This window comes from Pochonia chlamydosporia, chromosome 6 (genome assembly GCF_001653235.2).
Source record: "Pochonia chlamydosporia 170 chromosome 6, whole genome shotgun sequence".
Classification (NCBI taxonomy): Eukaryota; Fungi; Ascomycota; class Sordariomycetes; order Hypocreales; family Clavicipitaceae; genus Pochonia; species Pochonia chlamydosporia.
The window spans coordinates 2,827,675-2,850,435 of record NC_035795.1 but is presented as its reverse complement, the minus strand read 5'-3'; the positions used below and the strand labels follow the sequence as shown (position 1 = coordinate 2,850,435).

The window sequence follows — 22,761 nt, the reverse complement described above, 5'->3', positions numbered from 1 at the left end:
CTTTATCTGGAAAGAAAGAGTATATATAATAAATTAGAGGCACACAGGGCAAATATAGGTATTCAAATACCTTTGTATTACAAAATCATTTCGTACTCGTGTCCTCCTTAATAATTAGAAGAGACTAAATACAGCGAAAGACGTTCATGTCACCCTTTTCTGTTCACCATGCTGCAGTTGCTAAGCCCATCCACTGCCATCAATCCTAAGCCTAACTCATTCATAGAGAGTACAGGACAACAAAATACGGCCAGAATCGACACCGCTACACCTCCTTCTACCTCCCCGGAAGCTCCCAAGCTTGCGTGTGGCTTGAATGCGCCCCCATTTCCTGCCGTGTCTGCCGTCCAGACATCTCATAATGTTGACTAGAGACTTGCTGACCGTTACTCGTATCAGGATAGTTAACAACACGGGTATCTATCTCCCTGGCAGCACCACGGCTAGATAGCTCTTGAGCTTTGCCTTGTACTGGCGTTCCTGGCGAAGAGCGGGTAATGGGCGAGACTGAAGCCGTAGGCTTGAAATCCGTCTTGCTAATGGCCGGATATGGGGCTGGTATAGTGTTCACTTGCTCCCATTGCGATTCACTCACTTGGACTTGGTGTGTGTAAGACGGTTCCGGGTCGCCGTTCTGACTGACGTTCTTCCGGTGTCTCATACAGAGCCACACCACTACTCCCGCAATTATTGCGGCCGCGGGTATGCCTATGCCTAGTCCGATTCCAATATTCTTTTTCGTGTCGTTGTCGTTCTTGGTTTCTGAATTGGGGGACTGTGTTTCCTGTCCCGCTCCCCATGTAAAGGTCACACCCAAATCAGCTATGAATGTCAGAAACGAATCATAGAACGAATGTCATGCTAATTCAAATGGCACGGGAATAAAGAAGGGAGAAGTAGAGAGGCACCAAAACCCGCATGGTATATCACATCTGGGGGGTAACTTACGTTTCGGAGTCGTTTTCGCCAATCCGCCATCAGTCGTTGTCGCCAAACCAGACAAATCCGTCGTCTTTCTCGACGTATCCGAGTGAGCCGTTGAAGATGGTCTAATCGACGTTGACGTTGCTTCCGTATTTGAAGTCAAGGTAGCAGCAGCGGCAGTCCACCCAGCACCAAGTGTAAGCGTGTTGTCGTTGCAATAGCCGGAGTAGTAGCTCCTCATGCTAGCCAAATCCCGTGTCATGTCGCCCCGTCCACAGGATTGACTAGCACACCTGTTGAGGAACTGGCTGGCTACGGAGGCGGATGCAGAATCCGTCGCGCAGTAGCAGTTGTTGTCAAGAGGAACTTCGCAACCAAGGGCTTCCCCGAGATCCTTGCCAAGGCCATACTGAAGACAATAACGGATGCAGATATGCTCGGATCGTCCAATGGCACTTGTTATACTGACTGTAACTGCGGCTTTGGAGATGGAAGCCCATAAGGTGATGATGATGACTGATGATACACAAAACATGGTGCTGATGGTCATGACAGACAGCCTTGTAGGTTGTGAAGCGATTGAATGAATCTGGTATCAATACAAAAGCTCCTAGACAACAGAAGAATAGATTCCCACTCCAAGTATTTAACAAGCCTTTAGACGTAGAACTTTAAAACCAAGTTTGCCCCCCTGGCGTGCCGCGGGTGCTCCCGCATACTTCCTCCAATCTATTTTCGGACTGCGCTGGCAATCGGCTCTGTATCTTCCCCAGTCAGATTTTATTCCATTGTGTAACATAATAATTCCCACACAAGCCTTATTCGAAAATGTCTTGGCTGCATGAAGCTGAAATTCTCAAGGTGGAATAGTAGGGATGCGGTTAGATCGCATGGGCCTGCTCGGCTCGGTAGTTCCATCCATGGCACTGAGAAAGCGAATCATGAAGTCCAAGCTACGCAAGCCTCTTTCTATCATTTCCTAGGATCGACACGCTTTACCGCGTGTCGTCAACGGATTTGGATGTTGGGTTCCTAACTGAAGGCACTGGAAGTCTGGGTCGCGCGCCTGTCGTGTATCCTGGCATCAAACTAATCTTAGCATGCATTATTGCTTCTGACAGTTACTGTCTGTATGAGAAGATTGGTCGGAAAGATATGCAGGCTTCTTGTTGGCGCGGACCTGCGTCGGTTGCTGAAGGTTAAATTATCAGTACTGCGGCTGAAAACGCCCCTTCGGGCAGAGCCAGTTAAAGTACTTCGCTTCCCGCCATATGGCGGGTGATCAGCAGGCCGTTGTTTATTCTGTGACACTTCGGGCTCCAATATGGAGTAAAATTGAGAAAATACGTCACGTTTGAATTCTATCAAGTCAATATTCAGTTGGCCGAGCCTTGGCGATGCAAGGAGTGAGCGTGAGATATGACCTGCCGTGGTAAAGCAGCAAAACGGGAATAAAGATTTGTACTCGTAGACTTTGACCGCAGTTTCTCTGACCAAGCGGTTGGTACAGACGCCTCGTCATGACTTTCTTTTTTGCCAGGCGGCTATTCTGTAGGAATATCTTCATCAACAGGTCGGACCACCCAATCATGTTCTCAACGTCAATCTAACAGACGCCTCTGAAAATGATCTGCGAGATTACATAGCAGATCACGTCAGGTTCTATAGGTCGCAAGAAGCGGAGGAGGACGACGTTGACTCGAGAAGTTATTCTCGTACTGGGCTCCTCAGACAAACACAGTCATGGAAGATGGCAGATCTTCCTTGACACTTGACCACGCCCGCTTGGAAGATGAGTTCTTTGTATTTCAGAATAATAGGCTACTCCACTTATTTCATGAAGGCTATACAAAAGCTGCCAATACTTCATGCTCGGTCTGCTACACCATGCAAGAACCCGTTGCCTGAGCTATTCAACTATGGTGCATCTGCGTACATATTGAAAACAATTGAGGCGCGTACTGCGTTCCTTGACCTAGATTCTGACTGTATTTCCTCCATGATATCTTCCTCAATCCGCACCATCCCTCCTCTTGGCCCTTCTCTCCCATCGTTCTGCTCTCCTCTGCGCCCGCCCTTCTTTAGACCACCACGATGCTTTTTCCCCCTCATAAAGTTCTTTTGGAGGCGGTATTGTCCCGGCTGCCCTGCCTTCCCGATACTGCATCGCCTGATCTCTGTAGAATGCGTGGTTCTCAGCCTGTGCTAGACGCTGTCCAACGATGCCTCCGACAACACCACCTGTCACCGTGTCACCACCGACTGACCCAGGACCCACGGCACCGACCATGCCTCCAACTGCCATGCCGGTGTTTTGCATTTGCGACTGGTATTGAGGGTAGGGTCGTGTTACATTCTGAGGGAGTGGCGCTGAAGCCGGAGCCGAAGCCGAGTCTCCATGCTGTTGCTGGTAGGCTGGCGGTGCTGACACTTCAGTTTGTGGTTGGCGATCAGCGGTTGCTGGATTGCCTTTCTGTTCGGAGAGGGACATTCTTGACTGGTTGTTGTTTATACTTTTTGTTTGGAAAGTTTGTTCAGGCCAGCAAAGGCAGACGTTTAATAACCTCCAGATGTTGGACTGCCATATTTCCCAGGTTTCAGATCTGCGTAACGCCAGTATTTAAAAGATCTACCATGATCACAACATTCTTCTGTCGAGTTTCCTAGGACGGAAATGGGAACGCCACTTATGCAACAGCTGAGAGTTTCGGGCCTCAGCCTCACCACGCCCCAGAGGCAGCCCGGCCGTCATCGACGCTAAAATCGGCCTGTTTTTGAACCGGCTAGTGAATTAATCGTTCTGATTTGGCAATGTCCAGTGATGCTACTGCCACAAACATAACTGCAACTGGGTAGTTTCTTACATGGTTGGGCTGCGCCATACAGGTCTCGGCATCTTTACCCGAGCATTTTGCCTATTTCTCTTCTGCAGCAGGACCCAAGTCAACCAGAATGAAGCTAACATGACTGAAGAATGTGACGGAAATAAAAATGTTTTCAGAGCACAAGGTGAGTTAATTACATTACCGGTGCTATCCAGTTGCAAACTGCAAGGAGTTCCTGACCCAGATAGTTTAGACCAATTTCCAACACTCAACACACGTATCGGCCAACTCATTTATAAACACAGCCGGCACCTAACTAATTACAGTTTCCTTAGTTGCTGGACTCTTTTTTCCCTCATTTCTTTAGCAACTGAATGATTTGGCGCAAGGCCCTCGAAACCGTGAGACAAGCCCGGGTAGATATGAAATTCCGTTTCCACCATTGCGTCGAGAAACTTTCCAACGTACGCCAGGTTTTCCTTCACAAATAGATCCAGCTGTCCAATGTCCATGTACAGCGGAGGCAGACCCTTTACGTCTTTGGCTCGAGCCGGTGCAGCGTATATTGGTACATCATCCGATTGAACCTTGGATCCGAGATAGGCAGTCCACCCGGTGACATTATCCTCCTCGTTCCATAAAGTGACCACATTTTCCGGCACTGTTTCCGAGTTTCTATCGTCGAGCATGGGATATCCAAGTATCTGCCGTGCAATTGGAGGCTGCAATTGGCGATCTCTTGCGAGGAGTGTCAACCCTGCTGCCAGAGCACCTCCTGCGCTTTCACCCATTAGACCAACTCGACTCGCATCAACTCCAAGCTCCTTGGCTTGCGACATTATCCATGTCAACGCAGCCCAGCAGTCGTCAAGGGGTGTCGGATAGGGATGCTCGGGAGCAAGACGGTAGTCCACAGCGAATAGTTGTACGTCGGTTTTTACCACGTATTCCGCAAGACCTGCCATCATTGCAGCCGGGCTTAACGAGATGAACCCTCCGCCGTGAATATGTAGAACTGCTGGCCCGCCCTCAGAGCTTGGATCTCGATCCGTTCTCTTCAAGTGCCATATTGGCAGGGAATAGCCGTCTGGTGTTTCGACATTGTGGATAGTTTGGGTTACACCATCCGGTAATTGTGTGTTGGTCGTAAAACCTGCCAAGATCTGTCGCCTTGTCTCAACATCGTGGACTTTAGGTTTTGGCAAGTTTTGAAGCGTGGGGATGAGTGGTGCTAAAGCAGAAGCAAACTCATTGTCCATTTGTAACCCCATTGTGTAAGAGTGTGATCGGCACGGCTCGAGTTCCGTATGCAGGTAATTTGAACTGTCATCTGTCACAGCGTACTCGCAATGACTTGGCGCATCTGAGAATGAGCAGCATAACCCCAGGTATTTCTACCCAACCTGCCATTCAGGCTTGTCTATGAATTACCTCTTACACCGCAATGTCCGTGGAACGCGCGGTGATTTTCCAATACTGATTCGTCTCCACCAGGTGACTTCTCCGCGTGATGATGATTTGGTTGCACCACAGGTATCCCCGGAATGGACAGCGGGAGAGAAGTCCTTTCCGCCGATTCCGCTCAATAGTTGCATGTTGTGCTAGACCCTGTTGATCGCCCTCGGTCGTTCACGGTGGATCACATCTGTGGCTAGGCCAAGCCAAAATCCACTTGGGTAGAGATTCATTTGGTACCTGGATAGGAGCTCAATGTTCCGGTGCGCCGGCCGCGTTAAGCAATTATATATCTAGTCGAACAGCTTCGTAGAAATTCAACACTAGCGTTGGTCTCATTATGGTCCGTTCCTAAGTTGAATACAAGAACTTGGCATCTTTTATCTTTCGTATCGTATTGTCTCGGCTCTATTGCCTATTGTCTCGGCTGGTTAACAGGACTTGCTGCTGCCATCACCTTGCCCTCCGAATTATCCAAGCTCATCAATCATGGACCGCCATATCGTCAATGACCAAAATGGGCACCTTGGGCCAAAAGTTGTCGAGGCCGACGTAATTGTAGTTGGAGCCGGTTTCGGAGGCTGCTATGCTCTTCATAAGGCTCGAAGTGCACGCTACACTGTTAAACTCTTTGAGGCTGGAGGCGATTTTGGGGGAGTTTGGCACTTCAACAGCTACCCCGGCGCTCGTGTTGACTCCGAAACACCTTTGTACCAACTGGATCTACCGGAAGTGTGGAAATCTTTCAGTTTTGGCAGAAAGTACCCAGCACATGATGAGATTAAAGCCTACTTCAAGCACCTAGAAGAGGTACTAGATCTGCGCAAAGACGCCATTTTTAACGCCAGAGTAACTGAAGCCAAATATGACCCTCAATCCAGCCGTTGGAGTCTCATCACAAATGCCGGGCACAAAGCAACAGCCCGCTACGTCATTTTTGCCACAGGAACCACGAACAAGGCGTACATCCCCAAGTTTCCTGGTATCGAGCAATACAATGGCACGACCATACATCCAGCAAATTGGCCAAACAGCTTTGACGTCAAAGGCAAAAAGGTCGGCATCATCGGCCAGGGTGCCTCTGGGCTCCAGATTCTTCAAGACTTGGCCAAGGAAGAGTGCGAGCTGACCGTATTTGTGCGAAACCCAAGCGTAGCTGTTCCAATGCGTCAGAGGGAATTCAGTGAAGCCGAGAGGGAAGAGAAAAAGAATACATACCAAGCTCTTTTTGAGAAGGGCAAGTACAACAATACCACTGGGTATCACTACAACACTGAGAAACGACGCTTTCACGAGGTCAGCCCAGAGAAGAGGCAGGAACATTATGAAGAGCTCTGGAGAAGAGGAGGCTTTGTGATTTTCACCACCAGCTTCCAAGACCATGCCTTTGACAAGGTCGCCAACGCTGAACTATACCAGTTCTGGGCAAGAAAGGTGCGAGCTCGGATTTCTGATCCCGTGAAAAGAGACATCATGGCTCCTCTTGAACAGAACCACTGGATCGGGACGAAGCGTCCTAGTCTGGAGACGGACTACTACGAGATGATTGACCGCCCGAATGTGGCACTTGTTGATGTGAAGAAGACGCCAATCACGTCATTCAGCGAAAATGGCATCACGCTCGACAACGGCCAGTCTATTGAATTGGATGTTGTGGTTTTTGCGACTGGATACGACTCCGTAACTGGCAGTCTTTACGATATGAACATCCACGACAAAAATGGAGTTATCCTACAAGAGAAGTGGAAGCAAGGTATAAGAACGTACCTCGGAACCATGATTCCTGACATGCCCAACGCCTTCATCCTCTACGGTCCACAATCGCCTTCCTCTCTTGCCAATGGGCCACCTTTTTTGGAATTGCAAGTTGACTGGGTCATGAAACTTCTCAGTAAAGCCAAGAATGAGGGAATAGCAAATGTCGAGCCCTCTGCAAAAGCCGCTCAGTTTTGGAGTGACACAACGAATGTGGTTTACCAGCACCTGTTGCATCGTGAAACGCCTTCGTGGTGGAATGGGTCGAACATCCCTGGCAAAAAGCAGGAACCTCTGATCTGGTTTGGCGGCCTGCAGGCATGGCGGGAATGGTGCGATAAGGGACTGGAGGATTGGTCGCAGTTTGTCGTTTCCGGCCTCCCGAATGGAGGTTCTCATGAAAGGAGCACGGTGGTACAGTGAGAGCACGGAATGGATGGTTTTCTCGTAGTTACAATATCCTTTGCAAACGGATATTTAGAATGGGGTACACATATGGGCCCAAGCTTTCACCGGAAATAGTAAACAGTTTTATGCCTAGCTACGCCTTTTGGGAAGATGCCAAAGGCTTTCTTCTACAGGTCTATTTGTGCTATCATCTCGTCTTCACTACTGGGGCAGATTGGATATAGAATACAGTGAGTCTCGTGATCATTTTGAGCTTACAAACAAAAACACCACTTCACATGAACAGGAATTCGTTTGCCGTGGTATTCATTCCCACTTTGACTACTGAGCTCCGAGCGGACAAGACGGGACATGGAAATCTACCCGTGTGGACAAGAACAAAGAAGACCTGTTCCGATCCCGCGATGGGCACGGTGTACTCCGCTGACAACGCATGCCCTGCAATCGACGCATATGGAATAGCGTTTGCATCTATTTTAGTATTTTAACTAGTGGCCGTTGTATCGTAACCATGACACAACGGCGTCACATCAAGCAATGTGGACAACAGAAACATTGGGTGCTATGACAACTCTCAGATAAGAAGGCAGTCCGTGCCCCATAAAAGCTCCTGCATTCATAACAGACGGGTAATGGTTTGTTGCCTGTTTGCCCTCTGTGAAGCCACTTCATCCATGCCGCATCAAACAAAACACGCTCTGACCTGGTCAAGCTTCGTCCGGACTCCGACTCCGGAGCCTGGAATCCCTCGTCGGTCAGTTCATTATATAAACTAGTGACCACTCCTACGTAGGGCTTGCTAGCTTTCCATCAGCCACCATACGAAAGATTATTTCGTGCTTTGTCTTTGCCTCCTCTCAATGTCACCCAATCGTACGGCGTGCAGCTGACTCCCTTGACGCGTATCAAGAGGATCTCGTTTCCCAAAGGTAGTAACTTTTCGCATCGCCATCAGCCATGGAGCGAACAAGTTCAAAGACGACAGAGTGTAGACGGAGACGGCATGTCGTTAAACGACGACTCCGCAAAGAAGCATAAGTCGACGACTACCTATGTCGCCGCACCTAGCCTTCATCGAGGAGCCACGTAGGATTCCCTTTACAAGGAACATCCTAATGGAGCCAGCTCGCAGAAAAGACGCACAAGTAGCGTTGGAGAGACCACCCAGTCTTGTCGCCTTACTCCCTAAAGATCATTCTTGCGTTGTAAGTGTGGGTGGCCGCTCATCTGGCTGTCCTTGGGACGCCTTCGGGTCGACTGCGTTGGTGGATGGGTCTCCTCGTCGGTCTCCTCGTCAATGTCAGACTCGTCCGGATAGCAACCATTCTCCTTAGTTCGGGCGAAAAAAGGGCCATCCCGGTCGGTTTCAAGTCTCAAGTGTCGCGCGATATGACCCTTTTTGTCGTTGCTCTGACTGGCGCCTTCGACAGTTACGACAGCCCAACTACTTGTATCTTGTATACAAGTGCTCATCAAGGATGCGATATCCCTAAATAAGGGAAAATGCACAATCAACAGGAACGATGGAGCACATGGTGCTCGCGCCATGCATGTGCTCCAGAACTTTGGCAGGACTATGCCGGAACACTACAGCCACATTGAGCGTCTATGCGTTTAGCTGACAATTTGTTTCTTCCGCGGCAGACAGAGAGGACGTTAGTTCTCTTTGCACACCACATAAAAGCCGCAAACCGTCCTGCGGAGAAAGAGCACTACTATACGTCCACACTGAACTGGCAGACTTTGTACTCGTTCTAGATCTTGCAGCTCGATTGAAGGTGTCCCTATAACCCCAAGACCAGGGAATTGGTTGCGGTTCGAATGAAATCGTTTCGATGACCCTGCGCCAGTTCCCTTGCCTTGGGGTTACAGTGACAATTTCATTCGAGATGCAAATACTAGAGCGTGTGAAAAGCTAGGCTTAGCTCCGTAGGGTATGTAGGATCATCACACGGAGTGGCAAGACGTTGGCGTTTCTATGGAAGAGCAAGTGGCCGGTACCACTGACGGAATCTCTGAGCTTGACTCCAAGGAGCTTGACTCGGCCTCATTTGCACACGGATCATGATTTACGGTCACTTGGCCAAGCATCGATGGCGTTGGACAGAAACCGACTATAGGTTTTAAGGGCGGCTTTACAGGTAGTTTCAGTACAGAGGCAGACTAATGAGTAAGTCATTACCTCTAAGGGTGTGTGGTAGCACTTGACGACGTGCCTGGGGGTGAAGGGAATATTGAGTACGGCCATTGCAGGTCGTCAAATGCTGTTTTAGTAGCTTATCTTGGAAAGCGATATGGAACAGTCATTTATAGCCCATAAAACTTGTGTAAACCTGTGTTCCAGACAAATATACGGTTTGAAGATGCTCATTTCTAAACGTAAAATCGTGTCAACGGCGAATTGTGAAGAAGCCCAGCAAGGCCACCTTAATGCTACCAACCCACTCTGTTTCCGGTGCTGCGGTTTTGTGACATCTGTGACAGTTTCCTCGCAACGAAGTTAGCCAAAAGTCGTAGCATAATGATGATTTGTCACTTGTTCGAAAAGACCGGCAAGTCTGAAGCGTACAAGGCTATAGGGAAAGTATTCCATGGCTCATGTAAGGTAGTTAGCATGCGACGGTCTGGTTCATAGCCGACATATGCTAGCTAAGCATTACGATTTCAAATAACTTCCTTTCGACCGTAGCTTTTTATGTTGTGCACGGATAGCCCATTGTTTGCGGTGTAGTCAAAACGTCACTATTTAACTGTTGGTGGGGATGGCGTTTGAATTCCCGCGGAATGCGCGGAATACACGGCTCAAGAAATCTGGGGTGCATACCCCATAACGGAGTTTAGGGATTTCCATGAGACTGCCGTGATCAAAGCAGTCCATATATCCAGACTAGGTCAGAATACCTTGCTTCGAATTCGTATTCGGAAAGTAATTGTATGTTGTCCAACCTTGTCGCCAAGTTGGTTCCTTGTTTGTGGCCAAAATGGCACGCAAATTTCAGGGAGCAAACATTGCCCATGAATGATGGCAACTAATTTGTCAAGACAATTTTATTTATATAAGATAACCAGCTTTACACCCCGAAATAGAAGAGTCAACCACGGTCACACAATATCTCGCCATTGAACCACCCTCCTTTGAACTTACGTTCCTCCCAATCCACAACATGAGTCTTCTCGGCAAAGCATTCATCGTCACAGGAGGTGCATCTGGTATCGGCAAAAGCACAGTTAGAAAACTGCTAGAGCTATCTGCACAAGTGCACGTCCTAGACATCTCCAGCAAAATACCAACACACAACGGCCTAGCCGGTCAACAGCAGAGCTACCCCAAGGTCAACATATCATCGAGGAAGGATGTCAAAGCTGTGTTTGACCGAATTGCCGCCCAGAATAACGTACAAATCGCCGGGCTTGTCCATTGTGCGGCGATCCTGCGCCCTACTGAAACATCGGAAGCGGGGGACGAGAATCTTTGCCAGCTCTGGGATGTCAATGTTGCTGGTACATGGAATGTCAATACCGAGTTTCACCAGTTGGTCAAGTCGTCGCGCGTTCCTGGGGAGGTCGACAGCATTGCAAGTATCGTCAACGTAGGTTCGATGGCTTCCGTACGGGGCATCCCTGGTCTTGCAGGATATGTCGCCAGCAAACATGCAGTACTGGGATTGACTCGCTGCTTTGCTCAATCTTGGGCGTCGGCTGGTCTAAGAGTGAACTGCGTTGCTCCAGGGGCTGTGAATACGCCGATGATTCAGGGGACCATGGATACTGCACCTGTTGCGGCAGCGTACAAGGGGGCTCTGAAGTCGATAGTAGAGCCTGAAGAGGTTACCGAAGCAATCGTGTTTTTGTTGGGAAAATCCTCCTCAGCGATAACAGGGCAGATGGTTGAAGTAAATGGTGGCTGGCCTTGACACATGACCAATATATAGTACGAAGGACGTGGGCTGAGTGGATGAAGAGAACTTTGCCGCATGGACTTGTAGATGAGAACACATTGTACACTTTTCCTTGAAAGATGAAATATTGTTATTCTGCGACGCTATTTCGCATTTGCCTCTATGCAATTGTGCCAACTCCCCGATGCTGCTCGTCGTCGTGTCTGGGGTAGTAATAATTGCTACCCAAAGACGTGGCACTCCCATTCGATAGACTTTGAAAAGGAATCCTTTCGAAGCTCCCACGGCTTACTGCGTTTCGTATAGCAGGATCTCGTTGTGAAATGTTAAGTATAATGACCCCGAAGAAGGTGATTAGCAAACCCAATAGCAGGGACAGATTTGTGACTGTATCCTTGATGCTTAGACCTCCGTACAGAATGAGAGATGCAGAGAGCGTAGCGGTCGTAAATCCAACATAATACAAGGGATTGACTCTGTGATTTTGTTGTCAGTCATCGTCAGACCGACCAAGAGCAAGGGACACGTACATATTAGCCGGAAAGGCTGCCAGCGCTTTGTTAAAGTAGTTCATCTGGACGACGATACACCCCGCAGAAAGAAGTAGAAAGGCGTATGTAGACGGATGCGTGAACTGGTTGTTACCGGAGAAGGTAAGCTTTAACGCAATGCCAAGCGCCTTAATGCCCATGATGGATATTGATCCCGCGAGTGAGCAGATGGACAGGTAGACTACTGCTGTCTTCTTGCCGTATAGTGGTGCAACTTTGTATACCAAGAAGGCAACGGCGGCAAACACGGCTGTAGCATACAATAGAAACCCTACCATATATTAGCTGATGAAAGCATGTTCGACTGAGGCTCACAACATACCTGGCTGCAAGGCGTACTCGAGAATCTGATCAATCGTCTCAACGGGTTGCTCTGCAGGTGCATGAATGATGACAAGAACTGCGCCGAGAAGACAAAGCGCAATGCCTGATCTGCCGACAGGGCCTAGCTTTTCATTCAACAGAAACGAGCCCATGACAGCACCGAATATCACACTCAAGGCTCCGAGGGGTGTAACCAGAAGGGCTGGGGCAAAGGCATATGCTGCAAAGTTACAAATTTCCCCGAGTACCACTGTGAGATGAGTTAGTAGGGCTCAAGCTTTGCAGGTGGGATACCTACATGAACATATTCCAAGCCACCACAAGGGGTTCTTGAGATATTCAAAACCGTCTCCATTGAAGCCTTGGTTCTTTTGTGCATCAATCAAGCCCTAGGTCATCTTGTTAGTAAATTGTATGGCGAGAGACGTTGGGTACACCTCAGTCAGTAGCTAGGTGACTTGCAATGGTCAACTTACCTTCCTCGTAATGACGAAACTCGTTCCTAAGTATCATGGTCAGTAGGTGCGTCATAGGACAAGGAAGAATGGCTTACCGATCGCAGCGGCGGAAATGGTTGCCAGAATTAGGCAAATATAACTTCAGAAGACTGTTAGCAAAGAAATTGTCATTAAGTGCAACCAACGAGAGGTATACGTACATGTCTTTGTTCATGGCTGTACGGAGTAGTTGCCAGGTAGACGAGCCGGATTACCAGAGAGCGCCTCTGTGTTCTAAAGGAAGCGTAACAGCAACTCCCGCCTTTTTGGTCCTTGCCAGCAACGGCTTAATTAAATTCCCCTGGGCCTTCCCTTTAAACGTTTAAAACGGTGACGACGCGTCAAGCTCAACCACTCTGTTAAGTAGCTGAAGTCAAACCACGATTGAGGTGGTGCATTGTTCACACCCGCGGACTGGTGGACGTCATGTGTTCGCGTGTGGAAAATACTTCGCCTTCTACCGTTTTTTAGTGCAATTTTATGGTATTTCGCTTAATTATTGCGGTAATCTTGGGTGCCTGAAACTGACATGTCTGGAAGAAAAGGGGGAAATTAGGCAGAAGAATTATTGAAGTTGGCTCCACTTGCAGGCATCAATTACTTAAAAGAGATGCAGTGCCGCGCCTCATAGATTATCTGTTTTGATAGAATTTTATGGTGCTTGAAATCCAATTTATGCCCAGCGCGATTCTGCGACCGTCAATGCAACTCGGACAGTTGAGATGTAAGGTCACGAAACAAGCCGTGCGGCGCTTCTATGACTGATGAGGATGTTCCCCAATTGCTGGCTAGTGTAAACATCTTCAACGCTTTCGCTTGTTGGTGGCACGGACCTTGTATTTCGTCTCATCAGTTGCCATGTTGGGCTACTCGACAAGGATATTAAGGGTCGGCACACGCAACTACGGCACCAGTGTTCTTTTAATACAAATTGGTGGTTGAATCCGTGTGGAAGAACTTGACCCGTATGGAGAAACATAAATAAGCCTACGCCATCATTCATAATCAAGAGCGTGTTCTGGTCCCCTCATTACCGATGATGGAGTTGCCAAATGTGGCTCTACTCACGGGCAATCCTTTGGCGTATGAATAATGGCGAATCTCCGCTGCGAGGTGACAATATGACCAGAAGGAAGATATAAATGCTTAGGGTTGGCCAGACATTCTTGAGAATTACTCGTTCAAAGGCTTTTAAATGCCTGTTGATGAGCAGCTAGTGAGCTAAGTAAAACATGATTAGTAAAAAGGCGAAATCTCTGCCATATTTTACCACCGAACTTCACGCTGCGGTGTAGACTCGCGTGATGGAAGCCAGTTCTGTCCAAAGCCGTCGAACAGATGCGTCATCGTTAGCCGGTGGATGACAAGCTCGAGATGCTCCCTTTGAGAGTATTCAACCGCGGGGACGAATAAGCTGAATAGCTATGTAATAATTAAATAACACATACAAAAACGCTAATAATACCATAAGCCCCTGAGATATACATGGACTTCGAACGGCCTTTGCGCCCGAATGTATCGGTGAGGGCGGGAGGTGCGGTCGGCTTTGGCATCTTTGAAACTATTAACGCAACTTTGGTAGTAGATATATAAGATTGCTAAGCAGTATGATGGGTTAGCTAGCTTTGTTTAGGTTACTTCTCTGTAAATAACATAAAGCAAAGGCAAATTCTACCTTTTTATACTAGAGATTCCTTCTATACGCAGAACCTTTGCGATTTTCTTGTGTTTAAAGAGCTCCCCATCTAACCGGATGATCTTGGTCTCATAACCATAGAGTCCTCCTTATCCTATAGACAAAATCCCGAAGAGCCAACTTGGTTTCATCCGCTTTTCCTTGAGTCCTCATAAAGTACAGCAACACCATGCCTGAATAAGCGTCCGTAATGAACATAACCCTAGCGAAATTCTAATAGGATAGAGGTAGATCGGTCCAATCGGTCTAAAGTTCATAACCAGGCTTGTCTCGCTTAATATCCAGTTTCCACCTAGATACCTATCAATGCGACTTTCCCTGGCTACAATGTTCACACTTAGCCGTTGGTAAACCTTTCAGTCAAACACCCAAGCAGGTCCGACCAAGAATATCCAAACTCTCAGGGCCTGGGTGCCACATCCTAGCATGCCAAAAATCACCGTCTCCGACCGCATCCGGTCTTGGGTGATGTGGCTGTTTGCTTATTATCATAACAAATAGCATGCTTATTGACACTCATGCCGACCTACCACCACTTTGCCGACATGCTGCGGTATGTATTTGTAAAGCAGTGCAAGTCTCCGCTAGCCAGGTGCAGATCCCATTCATCAATAAAGTCCACCTCAAAGCCGGCTTTAGAGTACGCTTCTGCCGTCAGCTTTTGGATGACGTCCTCATTATTAACAACAGGGCCCCAGGGCTTAGGTGCGATAAAAACCGAGTCCGAGAGTGGCACGCCATTGACTTGACTGGGGAAGGCCGAGTTCAAGGGCAAGAGATCATTGCCATTATTATTAGATCCGTACGGGTCCCTAGCGTGCAAATACTTCTTTAATGCGCTCATAGATGCAATAACTGCAGGGACGCGGACAATGTCTGCGTCTGTAACACCGGTTTCTTTTTTAAGAGTCTGCAGATTCTGCTCCATAATCTTGGTGCTATGAGTGGCGGCCTCCCGAGTTTGAGGATCGGCTAGGAATTCGCGGACCGTTGGCAGACCTGTCTCATTCTGTGCTTTGGGATTGCTGGTGAGCTTTACGTCTCCGTGGCCCTCTTTGTCAAGCTTCGCCAGCGCGTCGTATCCCATCATCGGATCTACGATGACAATGCGCCAAGAGCGCTCAGTCTTGGCGGGTAAAAAGCCAACCATCTCGTCCACATGCTTTACATAAAGCCAGGTAGAGTCAAGCAGGATAGGGTCCTGAGCTTCCTGGGCCTTGAAGTAGGACAGCGCCTCTGGTTTCTGAGCATCGGTGCCGCCAATGACAATTCTTCCAGCAGGGTACTTCTTGCCGTTTAACTCATAGGGCGGAATGGATTCGATGTTTCCTCCGGCTTCAAGCGTGCCATGGCGAATCGCCGTGGACGGAGCAGGGCGGAAGGCGCTGACTCCATCCTGTCGTAGATCAGTGAATATCAATTTTTCAACTAGATCGCCGCCTCTGTTATCAGTGACAGGTACTCCATACACATTGATGCGCATGGTGATGGGCCCCTCGGGTCCGGGCATGCTTGCGTATCCTGGTTCCATAACGTCTTGGGCCCAGGTGTACTGGATATTGAGGTGCTCGAGCGGCTGCTTGATTCCAGCCTTTTGCATATTCCTTTGAATGCCGTCTTCGATAGGCTTAATGAGAGCTTCTTGCTCCTCTGCTAACTTGCCATCGAATGATTTCTTCGTGGTGAATACTTTCTCAACGGGCTGGAGATGATGGTGAGTCAAAACGGGAGCAACACGCAGCATCACCTTATCGGTGGAACTGGAGCTTCCGTCCGTCACCTTAAACTCGACAGTAACTTTTCCATCCCAGTCAGGGCGCCTAGTATCGCGTCCGTCAATTCCCAGGGTCAAACCATTTCGTAACTTGGCCGCAGGGATAGGCGTGTCGTTCTCCATGTATACATGACGCAAGCTCTCGACAGGCGGGTGCGGCTTCAGATCTGTCAGGTCCCCAAAGTCAATTGACGGCGGGTTATCAACCATCTCTGGAGAGTCAAGAAAGATGCGAACTTTGGCCCGAGCTTTGGGATCCTGTATGGAGATAGTGCCGACTGCCGAGTCGCTAAGATTGGCGATGGGCACTGTACGCATTATGGCCATGAATTTTGGTGCCCATTGTTCATTTGTGGAAGCATCATTGCAATCAGCGTTATTGTAGCCTTTGGAGCAATGACGATCGGCACTTCCTATGTTGGGGAGGAAGATAGCACCAGACGTTTCGGACCAGGCATCTTTGCCATTGACGTCGGTAGACCCATCGACATCGACACGGCCATCGCGATTGGTATCGACTCTGAGGTCAGCTTTAAATGGAGCTGAGTTTTCCTGGCGTATCTCGTTTGGAGCGCGTTGAGGAAGAGCCCCAACGAGAGGCAAAGCGAGAGCTACCGCAATGGCAACGTGCATGTTGAAATTTGTGCAGATGTAAATGAAAGAGCGTTTGCTGTTGGGCTAGCATTATGAATTCATGCATCTACACGGCAGTACACCATCTTTTATTTCTTCTACGTGGTCAGAGTCAGAACGATCATTCCGTCTTCTGGACCCATTCCGGCTCAATGCCGCATAGACTTGGCGTTCAAGCACTCATTTTATTCTTTGGTCTTGGCTTTCATGCTGGCAGAAATATTACTCGCCTCATAAACGGATACTGCCAGCCTAAGTTATGAGACTCATAGTTAGCTGCGTTGATACTAGAGTAAGTACAGCTAAAAACAATAGTATAATAAGTTGTAGCCAATGTCTACTTATAATAATAAAAAGCACCTATAATAACTACAATTGAAGCCATCATAGCAGCACCAGCCAGATATCCCATACCCGGACTTATATTTCCATAAACGAGTCGCGGGTAGGAGTTGCCAACACGTCATCCGCTATAGGCCTAAAAAAAAGAATTACAACAACTCTTACGGATCAACTATCCGGCGCCATGCTTTGCTGTCCATAGCGTCTGCGAAGAAACTAAATAAACAGGCAGTATTACCAACGAAGTTGGAGCTTGTTACTAGTAACTCGAGTGCAAGGGGGGATTTTCTAGCTCCTTTAGTCTTAAGGTGAGAAGTATTCCAGATGCGTCTCTGGAATGAGGATCTTTACCCACGGGGTCTCGAAACGTAGGCCCATTGTATTCGTTTCCTTTCCAGCTTAATAGAGTGATCAGACTTTGCATGTTCTAGACCTTTCTGCATTTATATGTACGTCTGCAGCGATATAGCCGTCCCAAATATCCTGTTGCACGTCATTGTTGGAAATGGAAGTGGCAGCGTAGGTGTGAACAGTCGAATATTTGTCGAACAGGACGAGTTGCCCACAAATACTCCTAATTAACGACCCGACACGGAATTTTATTTTCTATAAACGTCATTTCGTCTCAATGCCATGCGTTTTACCTGTTTACGCAGCCTCTGTGATAGATGTTCCCAAACAATCGTACATCTCCTCATAAAGAACGCATGATTTTCGTCAAGGATAAGTGGCAGAACGTTGGTACCAGATAAAGTGCGCCGTAGATCATCGGACGTTTGAAGGTCGATCACAGGGCTGCTTGCAGATCATAAGCTTTATGGGAGCAAGGCGGACTCATTTACGTTCATGGCCCCATTCACTTGAAACCTGGATATATTAAGTGCAAAGTCAGACAGCTTATTCTCCCCACTTGTTCCTATGGAAAGAAGACGACCAACACGACAACTTTGTCATGGTCTTGTCCCAACATACTACAGATGACAGGTACTTATGAGTCAGCAGGCCGAGTCGTGTTATCGTAGGCACAACTCCACCTCTACTCTCCCCAAGAAAGGGGCCGCATTGGTTACTAAAAGGATCCTGAATCCGTCTAACAGCTCTTCCGTATGGCGAACGACTCATATCAGGCGTGTTCAAGCCATACGGTGGCAGGTATTGGATTGTGGCAAGACGTGCATGCAGATGAGGACGAATACGGGTCCGCCCTCCCAGTCATAGCACACAACATATTGCTCTGAACTCAGTATGCATGATCTTCTTCAGATGGATACTATATGTCTGAAACCAAATAGCACGGTAGTTTAGCTTAAAGTTGAAAAATTACCTCAAATGCCATGCAAGAAGGAACATATCAGCATGAACGTGTGATTCAAGGCTCATGTTCTGTAACGCCAAGCCCAGGGCGGGACGCTCGCGCGCCTTGCTCATACTGCCTTCCATGATCTTGAGGAGTCTGTCACCGAATTGTGCATAACACGCCAAGAAGAGCTAAGAATGTGTTGGATGTACTACGAAAGAAATGCCCCAGCGTATCATTTAAATCTAGCGACATGTCGTGTACATCTAAGACTTCTTCCTCGGCATCTTCACATTCAATTCAGTTCGTTCACGTTCATTTTCAATCCAAGAAGTGCTGGATCACTCATTTCTCCATGTATATTTATCCGGCATTGAGCGCCATCTTGATGGCAAACGCCATCAAGGGCAGCGTGATACTCCCGCGACAGCAGGCAGGATCATGTGGTCAAAAGCCTGCCAGCCAAGAGTTCATCGACTTTGCCAAGTCACTGCATTCCCCCAATTCGAGCCTTACAAACCGCCAAGAGCAAGGGGGGTACAACTTTAACGTGTATGCAAATGTGGTATTCTCCGAGGAGAACAGCAGAGGCGGTTTCGTATCCGTAAGTAGACTTCGCCTCCAATTGCCCAACCTCCCGTATTCACAGGCCACAGGAAGAAAATGTCAAAAAGAACATCGACACCATGAACAGACATTACAGCAGGTCTGGAATCTCATTCACCCTGGTTGGCACGAAGTACACAAACCAGAGGACGTGGGCTCAAGGCCAGGACGACGGGGGAATGAAGAGACAACTGCGCCAGGGGAGCTACGCAGACCTGAACCTGTATTACATTGCCTCTATCCCGGATGGCGCCTCTGGATTTTGCACGTTTCCCATGCCTGGTCGCGGCAGAAGAATCGGGGGAGACGCCTTGGCAAGGGATGGATGCGTGATGCTTGCCCGAACTGTGCCTGGGGTGGAGGGTTGGACGAAGCAAGACATGGTTACTACCCACGAGGTCGGTCACTGGTTGGGCTTACGACATACTTTTGAGGGCTGTGGTGTTGGAGATGGTATTGAAGACACCTTTCCGCAGGAACGGCCAACTGGCCAATGCACGAATCGAGGAAAAGGTGGTAATAGTCAACCTACCGTCCAGGCATGTGGCGCGTTGCAGTATAGCAACGAGCTTAATTTTATGGATTACTCGTGAGTTTGCCCTCTACACAGCGAGGTGTTCGCAGCAGAGTTGCTGACTCTTTATTCAGGCCATGTTCTGTTGAATTTACTCTCGGCCAGGAACAACGCATGAGGGAAATCGCACAGAGTCGTCTGGAAATTGCCGGAGGTCAGGCCGGAGGTCCGGTTAGAGGTCCGGCCAGACCGCCACCCCGGGTTAAGAATACTAATCCAGGTGCAATTTCAAATCCAGCTCCGCGTCCTGTCACGCCACCAAACCCAAATCAAGCTCCCGGCAGGAACTCTGCTCCTGTCATGGCCCCAAATCAAGCTCCCGGCGGGAGCTCTGCTCAATCCAATGTCTGGGGTCAATGCGGTGGAAGAAGTTGGACCGGCCCAACTAGTTGTGCTCAGGGTCTTGTCTGTGATCAACAAAACGACTGGTATTCGCAGTGCAGACCCGCAGTGTAAAGACCTTGTGGATGTTGCAGCATTCTATCATAAATAACAAAAATTACATAGTACTTGCAGTATCAGGCGGGCAGAATCAAGTCATCTTACTGGCGCGCTAGTCTACTATAAGTTGCAATACGCAGCATTTTAGCTTCTACATAATGCAAGGGGCACAGTAGTCTTGTTCTATTAGGAACCAATTATTACCGTCACAAGATCCATGCTATTATCTTGTAATGCATCTTGGTGTATTTAATTTAATTTAGTACCTCGGCAGTGTGCACGGCGAAAGATAACGTAGGTTAGGTTTTTGTCGCGAGTACGATGCAGCATTACATACAACAATACAGAAGTACTATCCTATCGATAATTGGTATGGTTCCTATACATTCTCTAAAATGAATAACGTTTAGGATTCGCCTCCATATATTACCTGTGTATGCAAGGGGTTCCAATATAACTCCACCTCAGGGCAATAGTTCAAAATAGGCTAGCCACAATAGTCAGCAAATATGACGACGCAGCATACCATTACATACGCATTTTATCTCCCAGTATCTTTGTATTTTATAATAAATAGCTATCCCAAACCCAGGTTTGCCACATGCCAACTTCATCACTCTCACACACAGTCCCTCAGCGCTTTGTTCTAGCAATTTATTAAACCTACCATGAAGGTCCGTATCCTCATCGCCTCGGTTATAGCCCGGGCTCTTTTTGTTGCAGCTTTACCAAGCGCATCTGAAGCACCAGATTTAACCAAGTGTGTTCCCGGGCTACGATGGGCATACTATAAATTAAGCCGTGGTGATGTTGTCCAACCTGGAAAACTCACCCAGCACAGTCTCTTGAATTATCAACGAGATGGAGATGCCTGGGCAAAGACATTGGATATTCCTACCCTCTTGAGAGGGCAGACTCCTGCTGTGGCCGGCACTACAGCTAAGCTCGGTACCGGTCCACCCAACAACGTTGGATCTTTAACTACTGCGGTCTACGGGACACCCCTCGACCTCAGCAATGCAGTTGTTCAGCATATTGGATACTTCTATGCAAAGAACGCTGGGTCTTATCTTTTCAAGCTCGCTACTAGTGATACTATATATCTTTGGCTTGGTAATAAGGCCAAGTCGGGCTTCAATAGCGCGAATGCCGACGTAATTACAATGGGGCGAATAAACGGACCAGATTATTACGATTTCCGGTATAATGCCGCTGCGAACAGCTACATTCCCATTAGAATACTCTACGTTAGCGCGCAAGACTCGACACCATCTGCTGCTTCTCAATATGGTTTTTACTTTGAAATTAGGGATACTAGTAACAACATCTTTGTCGACCCTTGGACAGCAGCAACAGACCAGCTCACCCCGAGTTGTAGCAGCTCGAGCGAAGCTAAACCATTTGAATTTCAGGAAGAGAGTTTCAGTGTACAGAACTTGGCAGCCTTGGGAGAGCTACCGCAGCTTGACGAGTCACAAAAGGACACCCTTTCCAAGCTTGTAACTTTAGCTCTAGATTCCAACACAGTTCAAAGCTTCGTCACGGCGAAACTACCAGTCACACTATCAGCAATCGACGGTGTGACCAAGAGAATAGGAGCTCCAGTACTCGAGAACTTGGACTCATTACCTAGTCGACCAGCAACTATTGTGTTTACGTTCCTAGGGGACTTCTTATCCTGCACCATTCAGGGCAAGACCCTTAATGAGGCATATGACTGTGCTACAAGAGCTGTTAGCGCACTCGGGGACAGCAGGACTGTCGTGGTACCAGAGCGTTGTAACAACCCGTTGGGCCAGTTAGAGATTCCCTTCACCGGTGGCTGGCCGGCAAGATGCCACGACCCCACGTCAACGCAGCATCCAGAAGGGAACTGGATGAGGCGCGCTCTGTTTCGCGGCTTGTGCAAGACGGGTAATTTGCTAATGGGATCTAAATTTGCAGAGGCTGACCGCGTACGCGGCAGATCCTGCGACGATAGATTTCCGTCTGATGCCGATATTTCCAAGATCAAGGACGCGCATCTCAAGGCCAAGATGGAATTGGCATTGACTGGGCTTATTGACTACCATAAGCAAGTTCAAGCCAGGGTGGACGAAGGCGGCGTGGTGACCTCTGGTGATGTTGAGAAGGCCGCTGAATACATCGCCCAAGGGGCCTTCCCATCGTATGAAGGCAAAGACAAGGAAGAGGCAATGCAACTAGCCCGCTTGTTTATGGGTAATGTGCAGTCGGCAGTACACCTCCAGCAGTGGGCCTCTCAACCTGTTGCCATAGTACAGATCATTCCCATGGACCAAGTAGCTATCAAGAAGGCGCTCGAGATAACAAATACACGGTACCCAGGTTTGTTCCAGGATACAGCTCTTGAGGGAAACCAGTTGTGCTATTCGGCTCAAGAGGTTTTGAAATTGCCTTTTAGTAACCGGGACAGAGTCTCTGAGTCGCTTATCTACATCGAGCAAACCATGCGGAAGAACGTGCGAACATGTAAAGGCTGCCCCAGAGGAGGCGGTAAATGGGCCTTTGCCTGCGGCCGGAGCATCTAATGGCAGCACGCAAGAGACTGGCCCGTTTGGGGGTTTGGGGTACAGAACGTCGCTCCTGTAATCCTCGAGCCTCCCTGGCAACAAACTTCGTTGAACTATGAATCCAGGATAAGCTATATATCCAAGACTTTCTTTCTTTCTTGTTGCTCTGGTCTTTGTAAGCAATTAACTTTGGGCTTATAAAAGACTATGAATTTATATTTAACGTAGG

The 22,761-nt window shown here is 48.3% G+C and overlaps 10 protein-coding genes across 10 annotated transcripts; 4 read left to right on the top strand and 6 right to left on the bottom strand.

Annotated features, from left to right (window-relative positions):
* Positions 1-277: 277 nt before the first annotated feature.
* VFPPC_11191 (transmembrane alpha-helix domain-containing protein) lies at positions 278-1,474 on the bottom strand (the record flags this gene model as incomplete). The annotated part of the gene is made up of 2 exons (XM_018289447.1): positions 278-822; positions 949-1,474. The coding sequence occupies 2 exons, from the start codon at positions 1,472-1,474 to the stop codon at positions 278-280; spliced, it is 1,071 nt and encodes a 356-aa protein (XP_018140336.1).
* Positions 1,475-2,935: 1,461 nt separating this feature from the next.
* VFPPC_11190 (hypothetical protein) lies at positions 2,936-3,415 on the bottom strand (the record flags this gene model as incomplete). Its single annotated transcript, XM_018289446.1, has 1 exon — positions 2,936-3,415. One exon carries the CDS (start codon positions 3,413-3,415, stop codon positions 2,936-2,938), a length of 480 nt encoding a protein of 159 aa, XP_018140337.1.
* Positions 3,416-4,069: 654 nt separating this feature from the next.
* VFPPC_11189 (FAD binding domain-containing protein) lies at positions 4,070-5,020 on the bottom strand (the record flags this gene model as incomplete). The annotated part of the gene is made up of 1 exon (XM_018289445.1): positions 4,070-5,020. The coding sequence occupies one exon, from the start codon at positions 5,018-5,020 to the stop codon at positions 4,070-4,072; it is 951 nt and encodes a 316-aa protein (XP_018140338.1).
* Positions 5,021-5,693: 673 nt separating this feature from the next.
* VFPPC_11188 (dimethylaniline monooxygenase) lies at positions 5,694-7,382 on the top strand (the record flags this gene model as incomplete). The annotated part of the gene is made up of 1 exon (XM_018289444.1): positions 5,694-7,382. The coding sequence occupies one exon, from the start codon at positions 5,694-5,696 to the stop codon at positions 7,380-7,382; it is 1,689 nt and encodes a 562-aa protein (XP_018140339.1).
* A 1,170-nt stretch (positions 7,383-8,552) lies between these two features.
* On the bottom strand, positions 8,553-8,915 carry VFPPC_11187 (hypothetical protein; the record flags this gene model as incomplete). Its single annotated transcript, XM_018289443.1, has 1 exon — positions 8,553-8,915. One exon carries the CDS (start codon positions 8,913-8,915, stop codon positions 8,553-8,555), a length of 363 nt encoding a protein of 120 aa, XP_018140340.1.
* Positions 8,916-10,531: 1,616 nt separating this feature from the next.
* Positions 10,532-11,281, top strand: VFPPC_11186 (short chain alcohol dehydrogenase; the record flags this gene model as incomplete). The annotated part of the gene is made up of 1 exon (XM_018289442.1): positions 10,532-11,281. One exon carries the CDS (start codon positions 10,532-10,534, stop codon positions 11,279-11,281), a length of 750 nt encoding a protein of 249 aa, XP_018140341.1.
* A 2,087-nt stretch (positions 11,282-13,368) lies between these two features.
* On the bottom strand, positions 13,369-13,641 carry VFPPC_18056 (hypothetical protein; the record flags this gene model as incomplete). The annotated part of the gene is made up of 1 exon (XM_022429716.1): positions 13,369-13,641. The coding sequence occupies one exon, from the start codon at positions 13,639-13,641 to the stop codon at positions 13,369-13,371; it is 273 nt and encodes a 90-aa protein (XP_022285276.1).
* Positions 13,642-14,860: 1,219 nt separating this feature from the next.
* Positions 14,861-16,741, bottom strand: VFPPC_11183 (arginine deiminase type-3; the record flags this gene model as incomplete). The annotated part of the gene is made up of 1 exon (XM_018289440.1): positions 14,861-16,741. One exon carries the CDS (start codon positions 16,739-16,741, stop codon positions 14,861-14,863), a length of 1,881 nt encoding a protein of 626 aa, XP_018140343.1.
* A 1,994-nt stretch (positions 16,742-18,735) lies between these two features.
* VFPPC_11182 (cellulose-binding domain, fungal) lies at positions 18,736-20,053 on the top strand (the record flags this gene model as incomplete). The annotated part of the gene is made up of 4 exons (XM_018289439.1): positions 18,736-18,984; positions 19,037-19,575; positions 19,635-19,731; positions 19,799-20,053. The coding sequence occupies 4 exons, from the start codon at positions 18,736-18,738 to the stop codon at positions 20,051-20,053; spliced, it is 1,140 nt and encodes a 379-aa protein (XP_018140344.1).
* Positions 20,054-20,669: 616 nt separating this feature from the next.
* VFPPC_11181 (GLEYA domain-containing protein) lies at positions 20,670-22,550 on the top strand (the record flags this gene model as incomplete). The annotated part of the gene is made up of 1 exon (XM_018289438.1): positions 20,670-22,550. The coding sequence occupies one exon, from the start codon at positions 20,670-20,672 to the stop codon at positions 22,548-22,550; it is 1,881 nt and encodes a 626-aa protein (XP_018140345.1).
* Positions 22,551-22,761: the final 211 nt, after the last annotated feature.